Source organism: Dasypus novemcinctus, chromosome 9 (assembly GCF_030445035.2).
Source record: "Dasypus novemcinctus isolate mDasNov1 chromosome 9, mDasNov1.1.hap2, whole genome shotgun sequence".
Taxonomy (NCBI): Eukaryota; Metazoa; Chordata; class Mammalia; order Cingulata; family Dasypodidae; genus Dasypus; species Dasypus novemcinctus.
Genome location: NC_080681.1, coordinates 127,483,374 through 127,500,968, shown reverse-complemented (window position 1 = coordinate 127,500,968; position 17,595 = coordinate 127,483,374). Strand labels below are relative to the sequence as shown.

Below are 17,595 nucleotides of genomic sequence, written 5' to 3'. Positions count from 1 at the left end.
GGGCATGAGTTGGGGTATATGGAAAAAAATAAGTGTACATGCACGCCTGTCCATCTGTAAGTGATAATCACAGATTATTTTATTCCCTTTTTTTTTTTAAGATTTTATTTATTTCTCCCCACCCCCTCATTGTATGCACTTGCTGTGTCTGTTTGTCTTCCTTGTTTCTTTAGGAGGTACTGGAAACGGAACCCAGGACCTCCAATGTGGGAGGGAGAAGGCTAATCATTTAACCCACCTATATCCCCTGCTTTTTTGCCTCTCGTTATGTTTTTCCTCTTATGTCTCTTGTTGCATCATCTTGTTGCATCAGCTCACTGAGCCTGCCCGTCACACCAGCTCGCCATCCTGCTCATCATCTTTAGAAGGCACCAGGAACCTCTGCTCCCTACTTGTTTTATCTCTCCTTATGTCTTTCTTCTTGTGTCTCTTGTTGCTTCATATTGTTGCATCAGCTTGCCACACCTGCCCATCGCCAGCTCACTGTTGCCAAACCACAGACCTCCCATGTGGTAGGCGGGAGTTCAATTGCTTGAGCCACATCTGCTCCCCTATTTCCTTCTTTATGGTTGTCTATATTTTCCACCATCACAAAATGCTTAAATCTGCTTCTGAAAAAGTCAGTATTGATTTCATGCTTATTTTTTAAAGCAGGCCAGTTGAATATGCACCAGTTAAAAGTGCAGGAATATGTAAATTCCAATCTTTTATTAAATTGTCAAGCACTTATCTGGAGCACACACTGAACTGGAAGCTCCTGCCCACAGCACACAGTCACTCTCTGCACCACTGAGGGCCCTGCTGCAGCCACGCTCAGCACCACTGGGGGCTCTCCTGCAGCCACGCTCTGAACCACAGAGAGGCAGCCCTGCTGCAGCCACACTCTGCATCATTGGGGGGGAGGGTCCTGCTGCAGCCACACTCTGCACCATTGGGGAGTCCTGCTGCAGCCACACTCTGCACCATTGGGAGGCCCTGCTGCAGCCACACTCTGCTCCCATCGGGGGTGGCCCTGCTGCAGCTGCAGAGTCAGAAAGAGAAAAGGAGTGGGAGGGGAAGCAGGAGGCCAAAACACTGTGCTGTACCAGTGCTATTTCCAGGCACAGGAAGGCAGCAGCTCCCAGGCTGTTAAGAAACGAGCCATAGACGGATGGTCTACCTTCCCTAGCAACAGGGGCAAGAAGCGACAGCCTTCCCTGGCCATGGCTTCATGGCTTGATGGGTCACCAAGCAGTCCATGAGTTGTTCCTGCAGAATTCAGAGGAGACAGGCAGGGGGGCCGGCAGCTCTGCCCCCAGGGCCTGTGGCCGCCTCCGAAGCTCAGCCCACCCCCCAGGTGAAGGACAGGAGGGTCAACGGAAAAGGAGACCTAGAAGAGGAGTCTGCAGGAGGGAAAGCAGGAAGCAGAGCAGCACAGCGGTTAGTAAAGCCTGGCTCAGGCATCCTTGGGTCAAGCAAATTGAGAAACATTAAGGAGGGGGAAAAAAAAGGAAAGAAAAACTTATCCCTTTATTTTTGCAGACTCTACATTTTCTAGAAAGCATAAAATAATTTGACTTCTCCAAATTAATTTCTTACATTCAAGATAAAGGACAAATGTGAAAGCACTTTTCTAGGCGCTATTTCAGCATTTATTAGAACGTGGACAGGGCCCTGCCACCCAGCTCCGCCTGCGGCACTGCTTGTTGGCAGTGCGCGCTGCCTGAAAGCGCGGCCAGACTCGCTTGCCAGTTTTCACAGTCATCCTGTTCTTCACTGCAGCCAAACCACTGGGTGGAAAGATCCGGAAAGAGCAGGAGGCCTAAGCACTTGGGAGCCAGAGGATCCCAGAAGCAGACCCCTCCCTGCTCGTCAGCAGGCAGGAAGCGGCAGCCCAGAGCTCCCCCAAGTTCTCAGCCTGGACACCAGGACCGTCTCCCGTGCCCTCGCCCAGCCCTCACCCACCACGGGAGCCCCACGCCGTCCTGGGGCGACGTGCGGGGATGAGCCAGCCCCTCACCCTGGCAGCCCCTGCCTCCCAGCAACAAGGGCGGCCCCCAAACAGCGTCCACCTCGGCATCTCACCTTCTGCTCAGGGGGGCAGGAAAGACCAATACGGTCAAGAGAGGCGACCTGCCCTCAAGTCTAAATCTGTGTCCTATGACACTGTGGAAGGGACATTCAGTGCCTTCCTCAGCCTGGCGCCCCACAGCCCCAGAGTCCCTGCAGGAGCCTCGCCTGAGCCCCACCCCGGGGGTCCAGCCGGGCAGGCGGGGCTCTGTGAGTCTTCACGGCCCCCAAGCCGGCAGCTGCTCACACACGCAACAGGTCCTGGATGGCGAAAAGACAACCCGAGGCCGAGCCCAGCCGAGCTCGGTCGAGCCCAGCCGCGCCGCGGAGGGCGGCGAGCGGGAGAGCCGAGTCGCGCTGCGCCGCAGAGGGTGGCGGGCAGGGAAGCCGAGCCCAGCCGGGCCCAGCTGAGCCCAGCCGAGCCGCGGCGGGAGAGGGAGCCGAGCCCAGACGAGCTCGGCCGAGCCCAGCCGCGCCGCGCCGGGTGGGAGAGCTGAGCCGCGCTGCGCCGCGGCGGGCGGCGGGCGGGAAAGCCGAGCCCAGCCGAGCCCGGCTGAGCCGCGACGGGCGGGGGAACCGAGCCCAGCCGAGCCTAGCCAAGCCCAGCCCAAGCCCAGCCGAGCCGCGGAGGGCAGGGGACCGGAGCCCAGCCGAGCCCAGCCGAGCCCAGCCGAGCCTGGTGGCGGGGTTTCTGTTCTTTGTTTTTTGTTTTTTTTTGTTGTTTTATTTTTTATTTTTTATTTTATTTTATTTTTGTTGTTGTTGTTGTTGTTTTTTAATCCTCTCTTTCCTGTCCCCAATATTCTTCTTATACTATTTTATCTTAACAATACAATAGGTCCTACAGGAAATACCTCACATTTGCTGGGTTTCCTCACCCTCCACTGCCTCATTTCTCTGTGAATAGATTTAGCCTATCTACACTATCCCCTTTCCCCTACAACTTGATATCCTCCACCATCTGCTATCTCTCCTATATTCCATCTCCCTTTCTTTGATACACAAAGTGTCTAACTCTTAATTTCTAATACCTTTGTTTAGTTTTCCATCTGGTATTCGTCCCTGAAACTATTACCTTTCTTTTCTCTTTCCCTCTCTCACGGAAACAATAGCCTCTTAGTACGTACCACATTCCTCCCATATTCAGTCGTCTACCTCATTATACGTACTTTCCTACTACTATAACTCTACACAATTTACATGATCTAACCTCCATCCTCCCAGAACTCATATTGTTGCTTTGTTAACATATATCACCAATACTACTTCACACTTTTTCCTCCCTTACACAATTGCCTTTCCCCAGCACTAATACTTTCCTTTAAAGTGAGCTTAACTAGCAATAAGAAATTGGAATAAGAAGAACAAAGTGACAAAGAGAAGATATAACACTTACACAAAAACAACAGCTAATTAATCTCCAAGACTAGACAAAGAAGCTAAGGAACTGATTAATCCCGTCAAGAAAAAATGTTGACAAGACAGCAACAAAAATCTACAAACCAAACCAGTAATCAGGAAAACATGGCTGAATCCAATCAGGAAGGGGGGCAGGACTTCGCACAAGCAATGAAAGATCTCAGATCATTTATCACCGACAAATTTGATGAAGTAATGAAAGAGGTTAACAGCGTGAAGACAACACTTGGAGGGGAAATTGCAGACATGTGCAAAAAAATAACAGATATGATGGAAATGAACACCACAATTCAAGAAATCAAAAATACACTTGCAGCAAATATCAGCAGACTAGAAGAGGCAGAGCAGAGAATTAGTGATGTGGAAGACAGTGCACTGGAAATCAAACAGATAGTAGAAGTGGTCAATAAAAAGGTAGAAAAAATCCAGATAGGACTTAGGGACCTGAATGATAACGCAAAACGCTCAAACATACGTATTATAGGCATTCCAGAAGGAGAAGAGAAGGGAAAGGGGTCAGAAGGACTGTTGCAGGAAATAATGAATGAAAACTTCCCAAATCTACTGAAAGAGACAGATGTACATATCCAAGAAGCACAGCGCACTCCACTGGTCATAAACCCCAACAGGCCCACCCCAAGACATATACTTGTCAAATTATCCAATGCTCAAGACAAAGAAAAAATTCTAAAAGCAGCAAGAGAAAAGAAAACCATCACATACAAGGGAAACTCCATAAGATTAACTGCTGATTTCTCATCTGAAACGATGGAGGCAAGAAGGCAGTGGTATGATATAGTCAAGGTACTAAAGGAAAAAAATTTCCAACCAAGAATACTCTATCCAGCTAAACTAGCATTCAAAAATGATGGAGAGTTCAAAATATTCACAGATAAACAGAAACTGAAAGAGTATATCAACAAGAAACCTCCCCTTCAAGAAATTCTTAAGGGAGTTCTGCAGGAAGAAAGGAAAAACAGGACAGTCAGAGATGGAGGAGAGTGTAAAAGCAACAAGAAAGACAAAAATAGAAGGGGAAAATAAAATAATACAAACAAAATATAACAAACACAAATCCAACCAAAATATGGCTACCATAAATAACTCTCTAAACGTAATAACACTGAATGTCAACGGACTAAACTCACCTATCAAAAGATTCAGACTGGGACACTGGATAAGGAAATATGACCCATCTATATGCTGCCTACAAGAGACACATCTTAGACCCAGAGACTCATGGAGGTTGAAAGTGAATGGCTGGAAAACAATCATACAAGCAAACAACAACCAAAAAAAGGCAGGAGTAGCTATATTAATATCAGACAAAATAGACTTTAAATGCGAAACAATTGTGAGAGACAAAGAAGGATACTATATTTTAGTGAAAGGGACAATCTGTCAAGAAGATCGAACAATCATAAATATTTATGCTCCTAACAAGGGCGCCTCTAAATATGTGAGGCAAACGCTGGAAAAACTAAGTGAAAGAATAGATGCATCTACAATTATAGTGGGGGATTTTAATACACCACTATCAACTCTGGACAGAGCATCTCAAAAGAGAATCACTAAAGAAACAAAACATTTGAACAGTATATTAGAAGAGCTGGATCTAATAGACATATATAGATCATTACACCCAAACACAGCAGGATATACATTTTTCTCAAGCGCACATGGAACATTCTCCAAGATTGACCATATGCTAGGCCACAAAGAAAGGCTTAATGAATTCAGAAAGATCGAAATCATACAAAACAATATCTCTGACCACAGTGGAGTGAAGCTGGAAATTTGCAAGGGACAGAGACCCAGACTCCACATGACAATTTGGAAATTAAACAGCACACTCTTAGAAAAACAGTGGGTCAAAGAGGAAATCTCAAAAGAAATCAATGACTACCTTGAAACAAATGATAATGATAACACAATATACCAAAATTTATGGGATGCAGCAAAAGTGGTACTGAGAGGGAAATTTATAGCCATAAATTCATATATCAAAAAAGAAGAAAGAGCAAAAATTGGAGAACTAACTGCACTTTTGACGGAATTAGAAAAACAACAACAAAGTAACCCAACAGGAAGAAGAAGGAAGGAAATAACAAAGATAAGAGCAGAACTAAATGAAATAGAAAATAAGAAAGCACTTGAAAAAATAAACAAGACCAAGAGCTGGTTTTTTGAGAAGATCAACAAAATTGACAAACCTTTAGCGAGACTAACAAAGAAAAAAAGAGAAAAGATGCAAATACACAAAATAAGAAATGAGAAAGGTGATATCACCACTGACCCCACAGAAATAAAGACTATCATAAGAGGATACTTTGAAAAACTATATTCCAACAAAAATGACAATTTAGAGGAAATGGACAAATTCCTAGAAACACATAAGCAGCCCATACTGACGAAAGAAGAAATTGATGATCTTAACAAACCAATCACAAGCAAAGAGATAGAATCAGTCATTAAAAATCTCCCAACTAAGAAGAGCCCAGGGCCAGATGGCTTCACAGGTGAATTCTACAAAACATTCCGGAAAGAACTAACACCAATCCTGTTGAAACTATTCCAAAAAATCGAAACAGAAGGAACACTGCCTAATTCCTTCTATGATGCCAACATTACCCTAGTACCAAAGCCAAACAAAGACACCACAAGAAAGGAAAATTACAGACCAATTTCTCTAATGAACCTAGACGCAAAAATACTTAACAAAATACTTGCTAATCGTATTCAACAACACATTAAACGAATTATACACCATGACCAAGTGGGATTTATTCCAGGTATGCAAGGATGGTTCAACATAAGAAAATCAATCAATGTAATACACCATATAAACAGATTGAGAGAAAAAAACCACATGATTATATCTATAGATGCAGAAAAGGCATTTGACAAAATACAGCACCCCTTCCTGATAAAAACACTCCAAAAGATCGGAATACAAGGAAACTTTCTGAACATGATAAAGAGTATATATGAAAAACCGAAAGCCAACATTGTTTATAATGGCGAAATCCTGAAATCCTTCCCTCTAAACTCAGGAACAAGACAAGGATGCCCATTGTCTCCGCTCCTATTTAACATTGTCTTGGAAGTACTTGCTTGAGCACTGAGACAAGAACCAGATATAAAAGGCATTCAAATTGGAAGGGAAGAAGTCAAAATTTCATTATTTGCAGATGACATGATCCTATATATAGAAAACCCTGAGAGATCTACAACAAAGCTCCTAGAACTCATAAATGAGTTTAGCAAAGTCGCAGGTTATAAGATCAATGCGCAAAAATCAGTAGCATTTCTATACACCAATAATGAGCAAGATCAGGAGGAAATCAAGAAACAAATACCATTCACAATAGTAAATAAAAAAATCAAATACTTAGGAATAAATTTAACTAAAGAGGTAAAAAACTTCTACATCGAGAACTATACAAGATTGTTCAAGGAAATCAAAGAAGACCTAAATAAATGGAAGAATATTCCCTGTTCATGGATAGGAAGACTGAATATTATTAAGATGTCTATCCTACCAAAACTGATCTACACATTCAATGCAATCCCAATAAAAATCAACACAGCCTTCTTTAAGGAACTAGAAAAACTATGAAATTTATTTGGAATAGAAAGAGGCCCCGAATAGCCAAAGACATATTGAAAAAGAAAAACAAAATAGGAGGAATCACACTTCCTGACTTCAAAACATACTACAAAGCTACAGTAGTGAAAACAGCATGGTACTGGCATAAGGAGAGACACACAGACCAATGGAATCGAATTGAAAGTTCAGATATAGAACCTCATGTATATAGCCATATAATATTCGATAAAGCCACCAAACCCTCTCAACTGGGAGAGAATGGCCTATTCAACAAATGGTGCCTGGAGAACTGGATAGCTATATGTAGAAGAATGAAAGAGGATTACCATCTCACACCTTATACAAAGATCAACTCAAGATGGATCAAAGACCTAAATATAAGAGCCAAGACCATAAAGACCTTAGAAAGCAGTGTAGGGAAACATCTACAGGACCTTGTAATAGGAAATGGCTTCATGAATATCACACCAAAAGCACGAGCAGCAAAAGAACAAATAGATAAATGGGACTACCTCAGAATTAAAGCCTTCTGCACCTCAAAGGAGTTTGTCAAGAAAGTAAAAAGGGAACCCACACAATGGGAGAAAATATTTGGCAACCATATATCTGATAAGAGACTTATAACTTGCATATATAAAGAACTCATATATCTTGAAAACAAAAAGATAAACAACCCATTTAAAAAATGGGAAAAAGACTTAAACAGACACTTCTCCAAAGAAGAAATACAAATGGCTAAAAAGCACATGAAAAAATGCTCCAAATCCCTAGCAATCAGGGAAATGCAAATCAAAACTACAATGAGATACCATCTTACTCCCATAAGATTGGCAGCCATGAAAAAAACAGTAGAATACAAATGCTGGAGAGGATGTGAAGAAAGGGGAACACTCATCCATTGCTGGTGGGAATGCAGAAGGATCCAACCATTCTGGAGGACAGTTTGGCGGTTTCTCAAAAAATTATCCATAGATTTGCCATATGACCCAGCAATACCACTGCTGGGTATATACCCATCAGATCTGAAAACAAGGACACAAACCGATATATGTACACCAATGTTCATAGCAGCATTGTTCACTGTCGCCAAAACTTGGAATCAATCCAAATGTCCATCAACAGATGAGTGGATCAATAAAATGTGGTATATACACACAATGGAATACTACTCAGCTGTAAGAACCAATACACTACAATCGCACGTGATAACATGGATGAACCTTGAGAATCTTATGTTGAGTGAAGCAACTCAGGCATTGAAGGACAAATACTATATGACCTCAATGATATGAAATAAGTTAACTGCCTCAGAGAGCTAGAGTCTGGAAAAGTGGCTTACAGGAAATCGGGGGGTGGAGGAAGGATGTGAGTTAATGTCTGTAGGGGTGGAATCTGTGATGAGCTGGCGGTAAGTATGAGCACAAAGAAGGGACAAAATGGGGGCAAGGGGTTACCTTCGGGTGGGGTTTTCTGGGTTTGAGGGGGGCTGGGGATGGGAAGAGGGGTAATATTGTCCAAGAAATAGGTGGGAGGGAGGGGCAACATACGAATATGGGAGAGTGTCAGAAGTTCGTTGAGAACTAAATGTTGAGTAAAACGTATCAAAGTATAAGTAGGAGGGTTACCTGGTTAGGACGCTCAGGGGGTATGGTCTGATGCGTGACGGACTCCGGAGGGAATAGCTGAAGGCTCATTTTGCCAAGGTGGGTTCTACCATTGGGTGGGGTGGACCCATATCCTGGGGAAGACTAATGCCGTTGAATAGAGAGAACTGTATCTCTCGTGAGAAAGGACGGCTCCCAGGGTATTAGATTGGCAGGCGTTGTGGGCCCTAAGGGGAGGGGAAAATGGATGTGGAATGGATGGAACAAAGGTAAATAAGGGGGCAAAAGAGGAGTTATGTGAGAGTACACGAGGATGAATATAAAACATATATTCCACCAAAAACATATAGGGGACGACAGACTAATAATGAAAACCATAAGACAAAACATAGGATAACTAAAAAATTTAGAAAACTCTACAGCCTAAAATATGGACCACATAGTAAGCACAAATGTCACCTTGTTTGAAAACTATAGTGTTGGAATCTGTACATCAGTTTCAGGAAATATGATATGAATAAGTTAAAAGATTATTGCTGTGCAAGGGAAAAGGTTTTATGGTGGATCTGGGGAAATACTGTATATTGTATATATGAATTTCGGTGATCTAAGACTCTTCTGAAGCTGACATTATGTTGGGATTCACTTTACGGGAAGTTTTGGATCACAGAGTGGTTCAACAATGGCAGCGGAGGAATACTGATATGGGATGTTATTGACAGGATATATATGGTTGACAGGGAGTTATACAGGGCATATGCCCAGGGTATATGGTAATGTCTATATATACTCATAGTGGAAACAAAAACAACAGCTGGGGGGTACTGGGCTCCTGGCCGGGGGGTCACTGTTGTGGGCCCTGGGAGAGCAGCGGCAATCCTCCAGGTGCAACGGCAAGAACCAGGAAGGAAGGAGGGCCCAACAGTGGGCTCGTGATACTAATGGTTACACTTTTGAGCCTATACACCTGCAATAAGAACAAGGCCTAGAGTAGCATTGTGCCTGGGGGTTTCCTCCTGACAGCCTGCATGTTACTCAAATGTGGCCACTCTCACAGCCAAACTCAGCGTGTAGATGCGATGCATTCCCCCCAGCGTGGGACATGACACCCGGGGATGAGCCTCCCTGGCACCGAGGGATCACTACCACATACCAGCTGAAGAAGCAACTAGAAAATGACCTTGAATTAAAGATTCAATGCGGAACAGCAGAATATACCTGTCTACATATAATAACATGACTTCGGGAAGCTGTTTGACCTAATGTAAGGGGGAAATGGAAAGGAGAAATGAGATTATAAGGCTGTGAGTCTCTAAAAAAGAGTCTGGAGGTTGTCAGAAGGAATACCCCTATGTACAACTGAACAGAGTCTAAGAGACAGATAAGGTAGATACAACCCCAGGTATTGGTTCTTTTGAGGGATAAAGAGACCCACGGGTTCTATGGTCATGGCAGAAGGGGTTCACTGCCATGACAGATAGCCCTTCTTTGGAGCTGGTGTTTCTGCGTGATGGAATTGGACTCAGAGGGGATCTCTTTTCACAAGACTTGCATGCTACTTTATTGGAATTGTAGTCGGTGCTGGGTTTAAGATATATGTAGGGGATTTGAATCTCTGGACTGATAATATGACACCCAGGCCCAGAGCCTCAACAGACTTCAGCTCCTACACTTTGATTTATTGGACTTACTCCACTCAGCTAACATGGAGTTGAAGAAGGTCAACCACCACAACATGGAGCCTAGAGTGTCTACAACTGGAAGCGGGAGGAGTGCATCCAGTACCCATATGGAATCTAAGCCCCCTCTTGACATAGATGTGGAATGGACACAACCAAGCCAAGGGCCACAGAGAAAATGTGGAATGGATGTGGGAAGGGTAGCCATGGGGGCTGCTGGGTGTGGGGAACGGGAGGAAGAGATGAGATGTGGAGGCGTTTTCGGGACGTGGAGTTGTCCTGGATAGTGCTTCACGGACAATTACGGGACATTATAGATCCCCCCAGGGCCCACTGGATGGAACGTGAGAGAGTCTGGGCTATGATGTGGACCATTGACTATGGGGTGCAGTGATGCTCAGAGATGAACTTACCAGGTGCAATGGATGTGTCATGATGATGGGAGAGAGTGTTGCTGTGGGGGGAGTGGGGGGCGGGGGCGGTGGGGTTGAATGGGACCTCATATTTTTCATAACGTAATTTTAAAAAATAATAATAAATAATTAAAAAAAAAAAAAAAAGACAACCCGAAGTGCCTCCTTTCTGCAGATGGCAGTGAAAATAGGAGGAAAAAACAAAATCAATCCCTTTACCCAACAGCCTATGAGTCCCGGCTGGAAGAACAGCCAAGTGCATAGGCTCTTAAGAGCACAAAAGCCAAGCTGCTCAGCGTGGACAAGTGCAGGGGAGCAGGCCACAGGAAAAGGAGAACAAGAAAAACCATGGGGGAGAGGCTGTAGGGGCAGCCCCCCACCCAGACAGCAGCCCTGGGGGAGCCTGGGATGGGCAGAGGCAGGGCCCAGAGCTCAACAGAGGGCCAGCTCCCAGGAACAGGTGCCAGTGCCTGCTTCGCGGCCACAGCCCTCCGCATCCAGCAGCCACAGGCCCACAAGCCGGCTGTGCCAGGGAGCTGCATGCAGAAGAGCAGGGGCCCCTGACGTGGTTGCTGCATGACGGGCAGAGGGGCAGGCACCAAGGCAGGACGCCCAGCTCCCAGGCGACTCTACAGAGCCTCACACGTCCTGACCCCGAAGGGGTGGGGCAGGGGCTGGTAGTCCAGGCTCTAGAGCCAGGAGGCTCAGGTCTCAGATGCCCCAAGAAAGTGAGGGGGCAGTGCCCTCCCCCAGAGGATGGCCATGGGGGTCGGGTTCGTACAGAGCCCGTACGGACAAGTGACCTGAGAGCACGGCTGAGAAAGTGTTCAGAACTGTGAGCCGGGACAGAGCGGGGTGGAGCGGGGCAGGCGGGCAGGCGGGTGGCCTCTGGCAGCCACTAAGGCTGCAGCCTGTCCTAAAACTGAACCTTGTGCAGATTTCTGTGGCCAAGGCCTTGGCTCGGATGGCAAGTCCCAGCAATGGCACTGCTCCTGTGGGAAAGCACAGCCCACTTTACAATCACCCATTTCACACTGGGACTGCCACCAACGCAGCCATCCATATGCAGCACGCAGCCACTTGATGCTTGAAGAGGAGTACTGAAATTGTGATGGGCAGAGACCACTTTCCAGACCGAAGGCTTTGGGGGAAGGTCACTTTGGAGCTACGGGGGCCCTACCGCAGACAGGCCAAGGGTCAGTTCGAAGGACTGGGTCAGTGGGCATCTGGGACAGGGCGAAGCCCGCGCTCTGGGGCTGCCCAGGCTGGGAAGGAGGCAGGCCCTGCAGATGAAGCCACCCCACAGTGAGGGGCACGCAGGCCCCAAGGCCAGGAGCCATGACGAGCAGCCACGAGAACAGTCGGTGCCCCACTCTGCACGGAGAGGTGAGAGGCAAGTCTCATGGCCATCAGACCACGCAAAGGCCATCAGACCACCAGGCGGCTTGAAGGAGAGCCGGCTACAGACTCAGGAGCCACATCTACAGTGGGCTAGAACCTTCCAGACCCAGGAGGGCCTGGGGGTGAGGGCTGGGCAGGACCCCTCAGTCTTCACTGAGCCAGCCTCCCCAGGGCCGGCCAGGTGCTGGCAGGTGGCACATGGCCTGGCTGGCCGCAGACCTGCCCTGTGACCCTCGGGAAGCTGGGGCGAGGAAGGGCTCGGCAGGAGGAGCCTTGTCACGCGTCTGAGGGGCTGTCTGTCGTGTGGAAGACAGACCGGCCTCTCTAGAAGGCAGCCACCAGGCCAGGGCTTCAGAGGAGCTCACCAGCTCAATTCAAGAGAGAACTTTCAGAATGTAAAGAACCACAGCTGGTGCTTACTGGCCTCCCCAGACACGTCTCAGCAAGCAGCCAAGCAGCCCTTTTACACAGAGCGATCAGGGTGGGTGCCCGAGGCCACGCTGCAGCCAGGGGGTGGAGCTGGCATGCCTGGCAGGCGCCTGGGCCTCTTCCCCCAGCCACGCCACCCATCACCCCTGGAGTGTAATTTCACGCCTGAAATTACCACTCCCTCAGCCAATCAACAGCAGAGCCCATGACCGACCGAGGCCGCCTCTGCGGAGCTACCTGCGCGGCGCAGGAACTTGACCTTCGTGCTTGGTAACTGAGCATAGCTGCACGGTTTCTGCGGCCAAGGTCTTGGCTCGGATGGCAAGTCCCCACAATGGCACTGCTCCTGTGCGAGAGCACAGCCTACTTTACAACCTCCCATTTCATGCTGGGACTCCCACCAATGCAAGGCAGAGAAAACGGGGACTCTGCAAACTGACCCGGCAAGAGCCCCTTCCCACTGGCAGCCTTTGGTGAAGCGCCTGGACGCTCCCGAGGTTTCCTGTTAGCCCTGGAGAGCGCCCGCCCTCCACAGCCTCCCGGAAGCTCTCTCCTCTGCCCGGGGTCGAGCATATGCAATGCCCCAGAAGGTACCTCGTGTGAACAGAAGGCAGGGGTGGCTAAAGAATGAAAGTGAGTCTGCGCTACCCACGTTCATCCTCAACGCCTTCTCCTGCCTCTCACGGCGGAGGTGAGGCCCTAGGAAGTTCTACTAGACATCTACCAGCGCTCACTGCTCAGTCCTCCGCACCCGGCACCAGCCTGCACGGGCTTCCACTCAGTAAGCATTTGTGGAATGAATCAACGAGGAAACGAGCGACTCAGTGAAAGAGGTACAGCAGACTATTAGCCGGGCTTCTCTCCGGGGAGACTGGAAGTGGGAACTTTGGGCTTCCATTGAAATTACAGAATGAAAATCAACTCTGTCGTCTTTAAGCTGCCTTCTGAGCTATGGTGGAGCTGTGGTGGCACTGCCCAGGAGTCCCACCGTTCCCAGGGCACGCCTCTCCAAACGGCCACTCCTGTGATCCAGCCAGGCCTGGGGGGAGACCCCACAGCCCCTAAGCCATAGTACTCAGATTGAGGGGGCAGGGCCTCCTGGGGAGCCTGGGTGCAGCCTGTTAGGGGAGCATCCAGAGCCCTGCCCAGGACTTTCGGGCGGTGGGGGCGGCGCAGGAAGCGGCTCTCTAACCAGCACCGAGACAGGGCGGCAGGTGGCCCCAGGACCCTGTCAGGGTGGCCACCAATGCCAGAGGTGGTAAGCCTGGCCAAGCTGTCCCCACAGATGAGGGGAGCTGGGAGGGGAAGGTCAGCCTCGCCCAGTGATGGGTGCGCAGCCAGGATCCCAGGGCCCTTGCTGCCCAGGAGCAAAGGTTTCTGGGCAGAGTCAGGCCAGGGAAGGCCCTCCCGGGATGACGAGCGGCGGGAACTGGCACTGGGCAGTTCCATGTGGGGCATCCTCAACCCCGTCACAATGTCACACAGCGACAGCGAACGCCCCACCCACAAGCACGCGGAGGCACCATGCCCGAGCGGAGGCCTGCAGGGGTGAGAGCAAGGGGAGGACACGGGCAGGCCAAGAGGTGAGAGCTGCGAGAGGGTGCGGAGGTTGAGGAGGACACGTGACAGAGGCAGGGATCCCGGAGGAGTGTTCCAAACAGGAGGAGGGGTGGGGGTGCCCACAGTGGAGACAGGTCCACAGCCGAGGGGGCAGAAGCAGGCGCAGTGCGCCCTAGAGACAGCCCCGAAGTCAGCCAGCATGGAATGAGCAGGATGGACATGCTGGCGTGGGGGCAGGAGCACAGCTGGAGAGAAGCCGGGCTGGCAGGGTCAGGGGTCAAGCTGAAGGGGTCACTCTGGAGCAGAGCCAGCTGGCGGGGTCGGGGGTCAAGCTGGAGGGGATGGGCTGGTGGGGTCAGTGGGGCCCCAGGGCTCCAGGACAGCCCAGCCCCAAGCACAGCGGCCGGGATACGGCGGCCTCGAGGCTGCAGGGAAGAGGGAGAATCGGTTTCTCCGGGAGCAGAGGCCGAGCAGCTCGACAGGCAGGAGAGAAGGGATTTTTCAGCCGATGCTCAGCGGGGCGCCTGGCGAGCATAGACCGAGCGCGCTTACCGTGCCAAGTCACCGCCCGCAGCAGCTCCTTGGCCCTGGGAAGGCCCAGACCTCCCCCCCAGCCCCAGCCTGGCCTGGCAGCTCCACCCCTGCTCCATAAGCCCCAGGATGACCCACTGTGACCTGCCAGCCTGGGACTCCTGGCTTAGCCCTGCCCATGACTGCTTTATCTGCTGTCAGCGCAGCTTCTTTGGGCTGCTGGAAGAGCACCTTGTGGCGACAACCATGGAACCGTCCAAGAGAGCAATGCTCAGCGCGTCCCAGCATGGCCCAGGGACACCACCAGCTGGGAGCAAACACACCCCACGCGGAAGCAGAACGTTTCCACTGAGCCAAAAGCTCCACGCACCGTCGCTCTCACTCTTGGCTGCTCGCACAGCCGGTGCTGAAGTCCACTCCTCCTAGAACCCAGCGTGGCATCAGGGTCTGCTAACGCCTGGCATCCCCAGCACAGGGCAGTGGGAGCAGGGGGACATGCACCTCGCCCAAGATTCCTCACGGCAGCCAGGCCAAGCCCCCGAGGTGCCGGGAGCAGCACGAGGCCCCAGGGACAGCGTCCTAGAGCAGAGCGGCCCCCAACAGCGGTCCCCCGCGGCCCACCCACTTCCCAGTACCCTCGGCCCCATCCACGCGGCCTTGGGTTTTATGGAATCACCAGGCCACCGGGGCCGCGGGCAGGGAGGGTGAGCTCCAACACTACGGTTCGCCCACTACGGTGGTCCCAGAAACGTGACCCTCCGTCTCACGATCGCATTTTCCCAAGAAAAGCAGGAGCTGGAAATCACGGCAGGCTGGGGAGCCCCTGCTCAGGCAGCCGCCCAGGACAGTCCCCAGGGCCGCCGCCAGCCCTTCCCGCCGCCCCAGGGCCCCGGCCCCCCGAGGCAGGAATGTGAACCCCACGAGCCCGTACCCGTCTCTCCGTGTGCAGGGAGGAGGCCCGGGATCTGCTGCAGACCAGACACCAGAAGGTTCTCGGGGAAGAGGCGGCGCGCGGGCCCCAGGCCCGGGTGAGGCCGCAGCGTGTACAGCAGGCTACAGTTCTCCACGAGGCTCATGTGCCTGTTTTCTGGGGGAGGAAACACACAGGTAAGTGCAGAAGCCAAAGGTACCGTCAGTCAGAGCAGCGATACCCCGACTCCGCGAAAGGAAGTGTGTTTTTTCCAGCCAGACAGGGAAGTGCTGTTCTTTCAGCCTGGAAGTGGGAAAAAGTATATCCTTAATACTCTCTCGCTGGTAAAACTGTATATTTGTTTGGAACCCAACATAACAAAACCCTGCCCCCTCCTTGTCCCCCAATGGTGACGCTGCCGGGGGGCCTGGGGGGCGCAGCTTCCTCAGGCACCCATCACAAGAAGGCTCTGGGGACTGAGTGACGCCCCCACAAAAGGCATGTTCAAATCCTGCCCCCCGTCCCAGTGGGTGTGGGCCCATCTGCAAACGGGGCCCTCAGACGGTCTCTTAGCGAAGGCGAGGCCACGCTGAGGCAGCGCAGTCTTAACCCGCGTGCCTGAGGCCTCACGAGGAGGAGGATGTGCAGACACCGTCAGGTGGAAGGCGCCAGAAGGCAGGTGCTGGCAGACACAAGGAGAAACAGGACCACGTGACGGGATGGCCGGAAAGCCACCACCCAGCACCCACCCCAGGAGGAAGCACGGCCCTGCCGCCATCTTGACTTTGGGCTGCCCCCCCGTTGAAGCCAGCCCTCTGGGGGGACCTGTCACAGCAGCTCTGGCACATCAAGAGGGAGAACAGGGACCAGCTCCGCACCAGGAGCTGAAGCGCCCCACAGGAGCGGGACGAGAACCTGTGGGGGCAGCGACACAGGAGACAGGGCCCCTGCCCTCAGGAGGAGCCGCCGTCTGGGCGACACCAAGATGCAGCCACACGCCACCCCAACACGGCTAGTGCATGGGGGAAGTGAAAGCAGGCAGGTTGCTTCAGACGAGGGGATGGAGGAAAGCCTGGTGGACACGAGGCCATGGGGTCAGAACTCAGACACGGCGCCGAGGGGGCGGGAGGACAGCGCCAGCGACACGGGGTGCAGGAAGCCCAGTGTTCCAGATGGAACCGTGTCCCCAGAAAGGCACGATCAAGCCCTGACACCAGCTCCAGGACCGGGGCCTGATGTGACTAGTTAAGACGAGGCCACAAAGGGTTGGGTGGGCCCGGATGTCCTCCCGGGAAGAGGAAATGTGGACAGACAGAGAGGACAGCCACGTGACAAAGCAGAGATGGAGTGACTGCCGGCCGCTCCAGCCCTGACAGCCTGAGGCAGCCTGGCCTCCATCACCTGGACTCGGTGCCCCTACACATTCCCACCAAGTGGCCAATCCTGTTGGGCTTGATTTCATCCCCTGACAGGGACCTCACCACTGTGCTACCTCAGGCCAGCACTGCCTACTCAAGTTCTGGTTGTGCCCATTTTGTGGAGGGCCGCTAAGAGTTACAAATTCACCTCATCCGTTAAGTCTCGTTTTTTTTTTAATTTCACAAGGAAAGAATTAAATACAATGCATGTTCTTCATTAAGAAAATAATGACTATTTTTAATACTTATTCACTCCAAACATGGGATCTGCTTACTCTAAAACTTAAAATGCCAGCTGAGGGGCACTGGCCCACGGGGCTGGCTGGAGGACGCCTGGCACAACCTCGAAGGAGGCAACAGGAAACACCTAGCAGCGCTGCAGACACACAGACCCTCGGGCCCAGCAATTCCACATCTAGGAATTCTCCTACAGATTCATTTGCGCACTAGCAAAAGGGCGGATGTACACCGTGGCTTTGTTTCCAACTCCTCGCTCTTCCGGAAGCCCCTAAATGTTCATTTGTAGGGAACTGACTGACTCCCGGAACATCAATCCAGTGGAACTGCCATAA

At 50.6% G+C, this 17,595-nt stretch overlaps 1 protein-coding gene across 42 annotated transcripts in view; it reads right to left on the bottom strand.

Annotated features, from left to right (window-relative positions):
* Positions 1–17,595, bottom strand: part of NPHP4 (nephrocystin 4) — a 167,644-nt gene that overhangs the window by 116,768 nt on the left and 33,281 nt on the right. For all 42 annotated transcript variants that reach the window (XR_011649774.1, XR_011649780.1, XR_011649775.1 and 39 more), the window contains one exon: positions 15,627–15,782. Coding sequence is in view for 26 of the 42 variants with exons in the window: in XM_058304571.2 (XP_058160554.1) it covers positions 15,627–15,782 (156 nt within the window). In the remaining 16 variants the exon portion in view is untranslated. The remainder of the gene's footprint in view (positions 1–15,626; positions 15,783–17,595) is intronic.